We start from the raw sequence: 12,074 nt of genomic DNA, 5'->3' as shown, positions 1-12,074 counted from the left end.
AGCTGAAATTTTGGAGTTGGCTGGAAACGCTGCAAGAGACAACAAAAAAGGAAGGGTCACTCCGAGGCACATCCTGTTGGCCATCGCAAACGATGAAGAACTGAACCAGGTTTGTTGTGGTCTTTAGATTTGTTGACATTTTCAGTGGTTCAACTGACAGGATGTTCTGATGGCCTACATTAGGGACAAACAGAAATTTATTCAAATTTAGCCAAGAAAAATTAAATTACCAGTTATTTGTAACCTTATGAATACTTTCCGTTTTATGCACTGGCATCTTGCAACAATTTCCTAGATTAGAAATTGTTCAATTTGTTCTTTGTCTCTTAAATTCTTATAACAAACACTGTAACTCTTCAGCTTTGATAGCGTCTATTCCTTCAGCATGGTGATGCAAAGCTTAGTGCTGTTGTTTCACAGCTCTTAAGATCTAAGTTTGATTCTAAACTAAGGTGCTGTCTGTTTCCACATTCTCTCTGTGATGTTATGAGTTTACTCTTACAATTCCAGTTTACTCCAGCATATTCTTAAGAGATGTAGATAGGTTCATTGGTCACGGTCGATTTCTCTTTAATGTAGGTTAATGCCAGAAAGAGAATACTTGGTGAGTTGATAGGAAGGTGAGGGAAAAAGCTAATTGTAGGTTAAAGGGGAAATAAGTAAAGGAAATGGGGTTTACAAGGTTGTTCTGAGAGGCAGCATAGACCCAGTGAGCCACATTGCCTCCTTTATCCTAAGAAAATATCATGACATGATTTCTTATAGTATGTCTGATAGCCATGACTGCCATATTTGTGCTGTGAATGCTAATTTTGTGGAAACTTCAATGATTATATGCTAGAATCAAGAAGGTAAAATGGAAGAATGTAGGTTTAGTCATAATAAGCTTGTCCTGTCAGTCCTTAGTTTTCTCTGTAAGACTGATGGGTATCCCTATCGATTCTTCCACTGTTGCCTCAAGACTTAGCTTTCTTAGTCTGTTGGTCTGTTTAGTTTTAGTACTCTCTATCATGTCTGTGGTGTGTGGATGCTATTTCATTCAATCCTTGAACAGGTGCATTCTGGGAATACCACAATCTTGAATTGCAAATGCAGAAGTTGTTTTGGACGCAAGAGTTTCTCATTGGAGTTTTTGACTTGATCTCATTTTAATAGTTAGTGAAATTATGATGTATCAAAGTTGTTCAAAATAGAATCAAACTTTTAACTTTTAGCCCCCTTTCTCTAGCTGCTCAAAGGAGTAACCATAGCCAGTGGAGGTGTTCTACCAAACATTCATCCAGAACTGTTGTCTAAGAAGCGAGGGTCCAAAGGAAAACTTGAAGCCATCATCACCCCACCCCCAGTAAAAAAAGCAAAGTCCTCGCAATCTACAAAGAAATCTGGCGGGAAGAAAGGCAAAAAGGGTGCAGGAAAAGGCGCTAAGGTAAAATTGTTATTTTTGATTTTATAAACTGTTGTGCAATGTAGAAGAGTTTTTTTTGAGAAGATTCTGATTAAAAATAGATAAAACCATTTTATCTAATTTGTTTAGATGTGCAATGATGTTTATATTGTGCTGACATTTTAACATTATTATTGTGTAGGATTTTGTATAAGTTGATTGATAGCTCAAATTGTTTATCTGTCTAGAAAGATTTACTTTTGTAAGTGGAGATACTTAACTAACATTCATCCAGAGAGACAGATAGATTTACATTTCCACCGAGAGTAACCATCCACTATTGAAGGTGATAAATTCTGCTTGCTTATGATTCTGGGGTCCTCTTTCTTAGGTTAATTGAAAGTGAGAAATTTCAATTACAATGGTGCTAGAAAGGTTCTGAACCCTGTAAATCTATTTGGAGTCAGGTGTTCCAATCAATGAGATGAGATTGGAGGTGTGGATTGTAGGGGAGCCCTGCTCTATAAAAAAGACACAAGAAGTCAGGTTACTGATAGAGCCTGCTGTTCTCAAGAAAGATCCGTTTATGTGCTCCGTGCCTCGATCAAAACAACTTTCAGAGGATCTTAGAAGAGGAATTGTAGAGATGCATGAAGCTGACAAAAGCATTTCTAAAGACCTGAGTGTTTATCAGTCTTCAGTAAGAGAAATTGTGTACAAATGGAGGAAACAGTACTGTTGCTACTCTGCTTAGGAGTGGGCATCCTGCAAAGATCACACCAAGAGCCAATGTGCAATGCTGAAGGAAGTGAAAAAGAACCCAAGGGTAACAGCAAAAGACCTGCAGAAATCTCTAGGACTTGCTAAAGTCTCTGTTCATGTGTCCACGATAAGAAAACCACTGAACAGGAATGGTGTTCATGGATGGATACCATGGAGGAAGCCACTGCTCCTAAAAAAACATTGCTGCACATTTCAAATTGCAAAATAGCACATGGATGTTTTGCAGCACTTCTGGGACAATGTTCTGTGGACAGATGAGACAAAAGTTGAACTTTTTTTGGCAGAAATGCACATTGCTATGTTTGGAGGAAAAAGGGCACTGCACACAAATACCAAAACTTCAACCAACTGGAAAGCATGGTGGAAGGAGCAGCATGGTTTGGAGCTGCTTTGCTGCCTCAGGGCCCTGGACAGCCTGCAATTGTTGAGGGAACAATGAATTCAAAATTGTATCAAGACATTTTAAAGGAGAATGTCAGGGTAGCAGTCCATCACCTGAAGCTTAATAGAAGTTGGATAATGCGACAAGACAATGATCCGATAGACAAGAGTAAATCAACAACAGAATGGTTTAAAAAGAAGGAAATTAATGTTTTGGAATGGCCAAGTCAAAGTCCTGATTTTAATCCCATACAAATGTTGTGGAAGGACCTCAAGCAAGCAGTTCATGCAACGAAGTCCACCAACATCCAGAGTTGAAGCAATTTTTTTAAGAAGGAATAGCCTAAAATTCAGAATGCAGAATTAACAGAAAATTAAATGATCAGTTCTTTGAATTTTAGCAGTCAGACGGGGACTTTAAGGAAGAAATCATTATCTGAGCTCTTTTTAATAAAGTAAAAGAATGTTTTTTTTTCACCACAGAAGAAGCAAACAGAAGTCAGCAAAGCAGCATCAGCAGATAGCACGACCGAGGGGAATCCTGGAGACACATTTACTATTCTCTCCACCAAAAGCCTCTTTCTTGGACAAAAGGTACAAGTATTGCGATTCAGGAGTAGCAGTTTTAGTGATTTTATACAATCCCATCTTATTCACACATGGTACTGTCAGTAATATATAATAAATCAGCAGTTCTAGCTCAAGAATTTGACTTTGGGGAAATTGTAGCCAAAGAAAATAATTTTTTTTTAGCTGAAATTACTAACAAAATACCCAAATAACATTTGTGCTGATTGGTGTATTTTCCCTTCATTTCACTGATTGTACACATTTTTGAAAGACTTCAAAGTTGTTAACCGTTTGAGAGAAAACAAATGTGAAAACAAATCTATAAAGCACTTCAATTACCCTTGAAATTTTTAAAAGTTATAATTCAAAGACCTTCCATGAATTTGTGAAAAAATGTCTCTGAAACTTAATCAAGAGAAGATGTCTAATGACAATACAGATATAAATATTGTCGAGCAAAGGGGACTATTCACTCCATTTTGCCATGTTGGCTTATAAGTTGCACTATCCAAATAGTTCCATTCCTGAACTCTTTCCACAAGAAAACTATAAATTACTTTCCATTCAAATATTGAACTAATTTCCCATTGAATGTTACTGTTGAATCTGCTTCCACAATTCTTTCTGCAATGCTTAAACATTCGAAATATATTTAATCATAAAAATTTATAATTTACCTTTGTGGTGACACAATTGATTAATTCCTGTTATATTGCCAACAATAGTAGTGAATAAATTCCATTTTATTAATAAAGAAATCTAACCTTAAACCAGACTTTTAATGTTCATATGTCATCTGCTCACAGTTGTTGCTGTTTATCCCCATTGTCTGAACTGGAACAGGAGTTGTGTTGAGAAACCACCACACATAGTAAAAATTTGAAACCCCATGATAGATTGTAAAAAAAAAATTACAGAGGCATGGGCATTTCTCAGTGTCTGTTAGTTCTGTGGAGTTAAAATATTTTCCAAAAGAAGTTTTATTCTACTAAACCAGTGGGAGTAAGTTGCACAGGTTGCTACGTGTAGCAACATTGTAAGATTGATCTTCTTGAATTATTTTATACATCACTGAATTCAGCAACCAGAATCATTGTTCTTGAGCATTAAAGCATTGTTCCCATTGATGATGGCTGCCACTGTTTTGTCATTCCAGGCTTGCACCCTATTCCACCTTTCCTGGCATGGTATAGGCACAGATTAATGTTGAGTCTCACATAATCATTAAATCCTGAAAACAAAATCCAATTTGGCCCTTCGGATCTATATGTCAATTTTTTCTACAACAATATAAATGTAGTTCCACTGCTCAGCTTCCTTCCTGTTGATCTTCATTTACCTCTGCTTAGCATTTATTTTTTTTTTGGCAAAATACTCTTTGCTCTATCAGCCTGCTGTAATATAAATTTCTTCCAGTGTTTGCACTTGTCTCTGCATGAGAAGGCCATAGATTTAAATCCCTCTGCAGGTTGAGCATGTAAATTGAGGCAGCACCAATGTTGGTCAAACTCAGGCCCTGTCCACACGTACACCTTACAGAAGATGTAGCGCTGTACAAATACGAGTTCCAGAAGCACAGAGAATACCACTGCTTTCTTTTTTAAATGGCCATAAGATATGCATTGTATCCACTATACACCAAAGTTGCACACGGATAATTTAGTTATTTAACTCACCGCCGTTTGGCTAGTCTTGCCTCCTGTAAATTGGCTGCCAGTTTTTTTTCACATTATAGCAGTAACAGGTTGAAAATTTATTGACTGTGAAAGAGTTAGTGTTACCTGTTACATACACCTGTTAGGGTGCATTCTCCAGTTACCTTATAAGGTAACCGTAGCCTTCAGCCAGGAGCAGATGTCATCAGGTGGTTCCTAACCTTCACCGAGTGTTTCGACCCTTAATCACGACACTCTCCAGTTGGTGGGCCGGCAGTGGTGGCCAAATCAATGCCCGTCTGCTCCTGGCTTCCAGCTCCCCTCCTCTCGCCTACTCCAAATCCAACAAGAAGCTCGTTCTGCCTCTTCCCCCATCCTATGAGCTGCTTGTTTTTTGCTCCTTTCGTCCAGGCCCAGATCTGACAACAACCGCCATGCTGATTTGGCTGGGAAACCTCTGCAGCCGATCTCCACAGGGAACAACCATGCCTGCCATCCCTTGTCTTTACACTCCTGCAGTAAGGGCTGGTACTTCAAGGCCTTTCTCTCGTGGGCCTCTTCCCATCCCTTCTCCCACAGCACAGTCAACTCGACCAGAATTACTTACTTGTCTTCCGTTGACCACAAATACTTAGTCGGTGAACATTGCCTTGATTTTTAAAAAAGTTTTTGAACATCTACTACATTTCTTGGTGCTTTACAATTTCAGAACATGTACTTTTTGTAATGCTATATCCCACTCAGAGAAATAGTTTCCCATCTGTGCCCTATAAACATCTGATAGCGGAGTATTCAACCACTTAAAGGTGACAGACCTATTCAGTCACTGCCATCTTTCTTAAGCTGATCTTCAGATTTTTGTCATTAACACTCAAGAGAAGCACTAAACAGGTGCTATCCCTAATGGAGATATGAAAGTTCATAAGATGTAGCTCAACACATCACGAAAATCAGCCTCTCCTCTATGGACTTGTGTCAATACTTCTTGCTGCCCCAGTAAAGCAGCCAGCATAATGAAAGACCCAATAACCCTCTCCTCCCCTCTTCCATTGAGAAGAGGACACAAAATCCTGTGAGCACATACCACCTAGCTCAAGGACAATTTCTACCATACTGTTATAAGTCTATTAAACGGTTCCCTAGTATTATAAAATGGACTTGTGACCTTACAGTTTAACACATTATGACTCGACTTTACAGTCTACTGCATTTTGATCCTGACCTTTATTGTTTACCTACACTGTGCTTTCTCTGTGGCTGTTACACTTCATTCTGCATTGTTATGTTTTACCTTGTTCTACTTCAAAGCAATGTGTTCTGATTTGATCTGTATGAACGGTATGCATAACATGCTTTTCACTGAATCTCAGTACATGTGACAATAATGAACCAATTCCATTTCATTAAGTTAATGGATTCATGACCATACCTCTGCATAAGGCTGTCAATGTGGCGTGATGTATTTTTAAAAATGTATTTTGATGTATACAAGTTCTCTTAAATTAGCAAAGTGGTGGTTGTTGACAGTTCAGCTGAATTATCTAAAAGTTAATACAAGTGATCAAATATTTGGCCTATCTCATATCTGCCAGTATTTAAGATCTGAATAAAGGAAGCCATTTGACCTCTCAGCCTTGCTCTGCCATTCTTTAAGATCATGGGTGATCCTGAAGCCCAATATCCATTTCTATTATCAACTCCATTTATCTTGCTTCTCTTAATGTTAAATATCTAGCTGTAGTACACAGTGATGAAGCTTTCACGGTTTTCTTTAGTTGGGAATTACAGAGGTTTGCTACCCACTGGATGAAGAAAATTCTCCTCTTCTGAGTCCTGAATAATTCGATCCCTTACTTTCAGACTGCAGTCACTGCTTTTAGATACTCAAGCTGGAAGAAACATCATCCCTGCAATTAATCCTGTCAAGCCCAATAATAATTGTTTATATTTCAATGAAATTACCTCTCATTCATTTAAACTTGAGTATAGGCCCTGTCTGTTTAATCTCTCCTCATAAGACAAACCACTGAGACTATCCATTCAACCTCCTAGCCTTGGCATCATCTGAATCTTTCTTTCACTGCTACTTCCTGAGGGATACTGATGCAGTTATATCAGTGCAGTTTGCCACCTTTACTCTTTTACTCAAATCATGTTGTAATATCAGCCAACATAACTTTTGCCTTCCTATTCTTTTCTGTACTTGCATACAGTATTAACGTCCACGAATTCTTGTACAAGGACATCTGGGAGTGCTGCCACAAGGAAGTAGCCTCCATCAGTAGGGATCCTCACCATCTGAGCCATGCTCTTTTCTCACTACTATCATTGGGCAGGAGGTACACAGCCGTAGATCCCACATTACCAGGTTCAAGAACAGTTACCCTTTAACCATCAGGCTCCCGAACTGACATGGATAAGTTCACTCACCTCAACTCTGAACTGATTTATGATCTATAGATTCATTTTCAAGCACTCTTTATAACTTAACACTTCTTAGTGTTATAATTATTTGCACAATTTGTCTTCTTTTGTACATTGGTGTTTGTCAAACATGGTCTGTTCATGTATATTTTTTGCAAAATTCTAGTGTATTTCTTTATTTTTCCTGTAAATGCCTGAAAGAAATTAAAGCTCAAGGTAGTAACATATACTGTGTATACTTTGATCAAGAATTTTTGAAATTTAAGCCCCTTAGAACTGTTCTAGTTTTCTTTTTTTCCTCCCCTCATTTTCTTTCATAGAACATAGAACATAGATTAGTACAGCACAGTACAGGCCCTTCGGCCCACCATGTTGTGCCGACCCTCAAACCCTGCCTTCCACATAAGCCCCCACCTTAGATTCCTCCATATACCTGTCTAGTAGTCTCTTAAACTTCACTAGTGTATCTGCCTCCACCACTGACTCAGGCAGTGCATTCCACGCACCAACCACTCTCTGAGTAAAAAACCTTCCTCTAATATCCCCCTTGAACTCCCCACCCCTTACCTTAAAGCCATGTCCTCTTGTATTGAGCAGTGGTGCCCTGGGGAAGAGGCGCTGGCTATCCACTCTATCTATTCCTCTTATTATCTTGTATACCTCTATCATGTCTCCTCTCATCCTCCTTCTCTCCAAAGAGTAAAGCCCTAGCTCCCTTAATCTCTGATCATAATGCATACTTTCTAAACCAGGCAGCATCCTGGTAAATCTCCTCTGTACCCTTTCCAATGCTTCCACATCCTTCCTATAGTGAGGTGACCAGAACCGGATACAATACTCCAAGTGTGGCCTAACCAGAGTTTTATAGAGCTGCATCATTACATCGCGACTCTTAAACTCTATCCCTCGACTCATGAAAGCTAACACCCCATAAGCTTTCTTAACTACCCTATCCACCTGTGAGGCAACTTTCAGGGATCTGTGGACATGTACCCCGAGATCCCTCTGCTCCTCCACACTACCAAGTATCCTGCCATTTACTTTGTACTCTGCCTTGGAGTTTGTCCTTCCAAAGTGTACCACCTCACACTTCTCCGGGTTGAACTCCATCTGCCACTTCTCAGCCCACTTCTGCATCCTATCAATGTCTCTCTGCAATCTTTGACAATCCTCTACACTATCTACAACACCACTAACCTTTGTGTCGTCTGCAAACTTGCCAACCCACCCTTCTACCCCCACATCCAGGTCGTTAATAAAAATCACGAAAGGTAAAGGTCCCAGAACAGATCCTTGTGGGACACCACTAGTCACAATCCTCCAATCTGAATGTACTCCCTCCACCACCACCCTCTGCCTTCTGCAGGCAAGCCAATTCTGAATCCACCTGGCCAAACTTCCCTGGATCCCATGCCTTCTAACTTTCTGAATAAGCCTACCATGTGGAACCTTGTCAAATGCCTTACTAAAATCCATATAGATCACATCCACTACACTACCCTCATCTACATGCCTGGTCACCTCCTCAAAGAACTCTATCAGGCTTGTTAGACACGATCTGCCCTTCACAAAGCCATGCTGACTGTCCCTGATCAGACCATGATTCTCTAAATGCCTATAGATCCTATCTCTAAGAATCTTTTCCAACAGCTTTCCCACCACAGACGTAAGGCTCACTGGTCTATAATTACCCAGACTATCCCTACTACCTTTTTTGAACAAGGGAACAACATTCGCCTCCCTCCAATCCTCCGGTACCATTCCTGTGGACAACAAGGACATAAAGATCCTAGCCAGAGGCTCAGCAATCTCTTCTCTCGCCTCGTGGAGCAGCCTGGGGAATATTCCGTCAGGCCCCGGGGATTTATCTATCCTAATGTATTTTAACAACTCCAACACACCTCCTCTCCCTTAATATCAGCATGCTCCAGAACATCAACCTCACTCATATTGTCCTCACCATCATCAAGTTCCCTGTCATTGGTGTACATCGAAGAGAAGTATTCATTGAGGACCTAGCTCACTTCCACAGCCTACAGGCACAAATTCCCACCTTTATCTCTAATCGGTCCTACCTTCACTCCTGTCATCCTTTTTTTCTTCACATATTTGAAGAATGCCTTGGGGTTTTCCTTTACCCTACTCGCCAAGGCCTTCTCATGCCCCCTTCTTGCTCTTCTCAGCCCCTTTTTAAGCTCCTTTCTTGCTTCCCTATATTCCTCAATAGACCCATCTGATCCTTGCTTCCTAAACCTCATGTATGCTGCCTTCTTCCTCCTGACTAGATTTTCCACCTCACTTGTCACCCATGGTTCCTTCACCCTACCGTTCTTTATCTTCCTCACCGAGACAAATTTATCCCTTAAATCCCGCAAGAGATCTCTAAACATCGACCACATGTCCATAGTACATTTCCCTGCAAAAACATCATCCCAACTCACACCCGTAAGTTCTAGCCTTATAGCCTCATAATTTGCCTTTCCCCAATTAAAAATTTTCCTGTCCTCTTTGATTCTATCCTTTTCCATGATAATTATAAAGGCCAGGGAGCGGTGGTCACTGTCCCCCAGATGCTCACCCACTGAGAGATCTGTGACCTGACCCGGTTCATTACCTAGTACTAGATCTAGTATGGCATTCCCCCTGGTCGGCCTGTCCACATACTGTGACAGGAATCCATCCTGGACACACTTAACAAACTCTGCCCCATCTAAACCCTTGGAACTAATCAGGTGCCAATCAATATTAGGGAAGTTAAAGTCACCCATGATAACAACCCTGCTATTTTTGCACCTTTCCAAAATCTGCCTCCCAATCTGCTCCTCTGTATCTCTGCTGCTACCAGGGGGCCTATAGAATACCCCCAGTAGAGTAACTGCTCCCTTCCTGTTCCTGACTTTCACCCATATTGACTCAAAAGAGGATCCTGCTACATTACCCACCCTTTCTGTAGCTGTAATAGTATCCCTGACCAGTAATGCCACCCCTCCTCCCCTTTTTCCGCCCTCTCTATCCCTTTTAAAGCACTGAAATCCAGGAATATTGAGAATCCATTCCTGCCCTGGTGCCAGCCAAGTCTCTGTAATGGCCACTACATCATAATTCCATGTATGTATCCAAGCTCTCAGTTCGTCACCTTTGTTCCTGATGCTTCTTGCATTGAGGTACACACATTTCAGCCCTTCTGCCTTACTGTCTTTATACCCTTTATTCTGCTTCTCTTTCCTCAAAGCCTCTCTATATGTTAGATCTGGCTTTACTCCGTGCACTTCTTTCACTGCTCTATCGCTCTGGGTCCCATCCCCCTCGCAAATTAGTTTAAACCCTCCCGAACCATGCTAGCAAACCTACCTGCAAGGATATTGCTCCCCCTTGAGTTCAGGTGCAACCCATCCAATCTGTACAGGTCCCACCTTCCCCAGAAGAGATCCCAATGATCTAAAAATCTAAAACCCTGCTCCCTGCACCAACTCCTCAGCCACGCATTCAACTGCCATCTCCTCCAATTCTTACCATCACTGTCACGTAGCACTGGCAGCAATCCTGAGAACGTCACCCTTGAGGTCCTGTTCTTCAGCCTTCTGCCTAATTCCTGAAACTCACACTTCAGGACCTCATCCCTCTTCCTGCCTATGTCGTTGGTCCCAACATGTATCACGACTTCTGGTTGCTTTCCCTCTCGTACCAGGATGTCGTGCACCCGGTCAGAGACATCCCAGACCCTGGCACCCGGGAGGCAACAAACCATGCGGGTGTCCTTCTCACGTCCACAAAATCTCCTTCTATCACTTTTCTATCACTGTTCTTAAATGTTGGCATGATCTCTGTTTCTATCACTAACTAGGGGGTGTACATATATATCCACAGAACTTTTTAACATCTTTTACTTCCTTCAACATGCCTCAGATTAAAATTTCTATTGTTGTAGAGAGTCATCTACTTTCCTATAGCTTTTATAATTTTATACATTCCCATTCTCCCATTCTCTCATACTCTCCTCTATTGTAAAAGATAAAACCAAACTATGTCACATCTTTTTTTGTATTTCTAGCTCTATGAAGCAACATTTTAATGAATTAGTGTACTTTACGCCATCCCTATTAACACAGCTCAATATTACCTATGTGATTTTACCAAGGGTTTAATATAGATTCACAGTCATAACCTTGGTTTTCATAAATGATACTTCTTTCCACAAACCTTTTGTTTGATAGTTTTTGGTGTTTTTGTTACTTTAAAAGTCTGGAGTAGCTGATGCACCACATTTTATGGCTTACCAACATCACACAGCCCCTTTATTCCCATACATGTTCTCAATCTGACATATTTTTCCACCTACTACTTTTTGAAAATTTCACTATTTTGTTAATGTTCCCTTTGCAAATTTATGTACTGCTTAACATTATTTAATATCTCTGACATTTGTTGCTGCCTGCAGAGATCAACATCAAACCCTTAAGATTATATTTAAGTCCCTGATATAACAAAATAGAAATTATCATAGAATAGCACGTGGGCAAGATGGTTACCAGCCACATTGAAGATGCATGCTTAACTCCTAATCTCTATATACTCCACCTCTTATGTTTTAATCCATTTTTATTTAAATGCTTTCTTGAATTTTACTTAACCTTCTGTAGCAGCCTCCTGCATATTAATATACATACAACACATCATATGACACCGAACATATGAGAAATTATGTTTTGTATGAAACAGAAGATGCAAGTTAAAAAAATAAGGCTGGGAAGGCAGCCCTACTTTAAGGAACTACTCAACATTGCTGATGGCATTACCTACAGGAATGGTGGATGGGGGAGAAAAATAGAGATTCAAATAAAAGTGCTGATTTTGTTTCATAACACGTGATGTGTTTG

At 40.3% G+C, this 12,074-nt stretch overlaps 1 protein-coding gene across 3 annotated transcripts in view; it reads left to right on the top strand.

The window, feature by feature from the left end:
* Positions 1-12,074, top strand: part of LOC134349261 (core histone macro-H2A.1) — a 44,589-nt gene that overhangs the window by 17,014 nt on the left and 15,501 nt on the right. For all 3 annotated transcript variants that reach the window (XM_063053309.1, XM_063053310.1, XM_063053308.1), the window contains 3 exons: positions 3-109; positions 1,229-1,426; positions 3,032-3,142. In XM_063053309.1, the coding sequence (XP_062909379.1) occupies positions 3-109; positions 1,229-1,426; positions 3,032-3,142 (416 nt within the window). The remainder of the gene's footprint in view (positions 1-2; positions 110-1,228; positions 1,427-3,031; positions 3,143-12,074) is intronic.

The sequence above is a fragment of the Mobula hypostoma genome, chromosome 7 (assembly GCF_963921235.1).
Source record: "Mobula hypostoma chromosome 7, sMobHyp1.1, whole genome shotgun sequence".
Classification (NCBI taxonomy): domain Eukaryota; kingdom Metazoa; phylum Chordata; class Chondrichthyes; order Myliobatiformes; family Myliobatidae; genus Mobula; species Mobula hypostoma.
The sequence above is the reverse complement of the archived record's forward strand: the minus strand, read 5'-3'. Positions and strand labels throughout refer to the sequence as shown.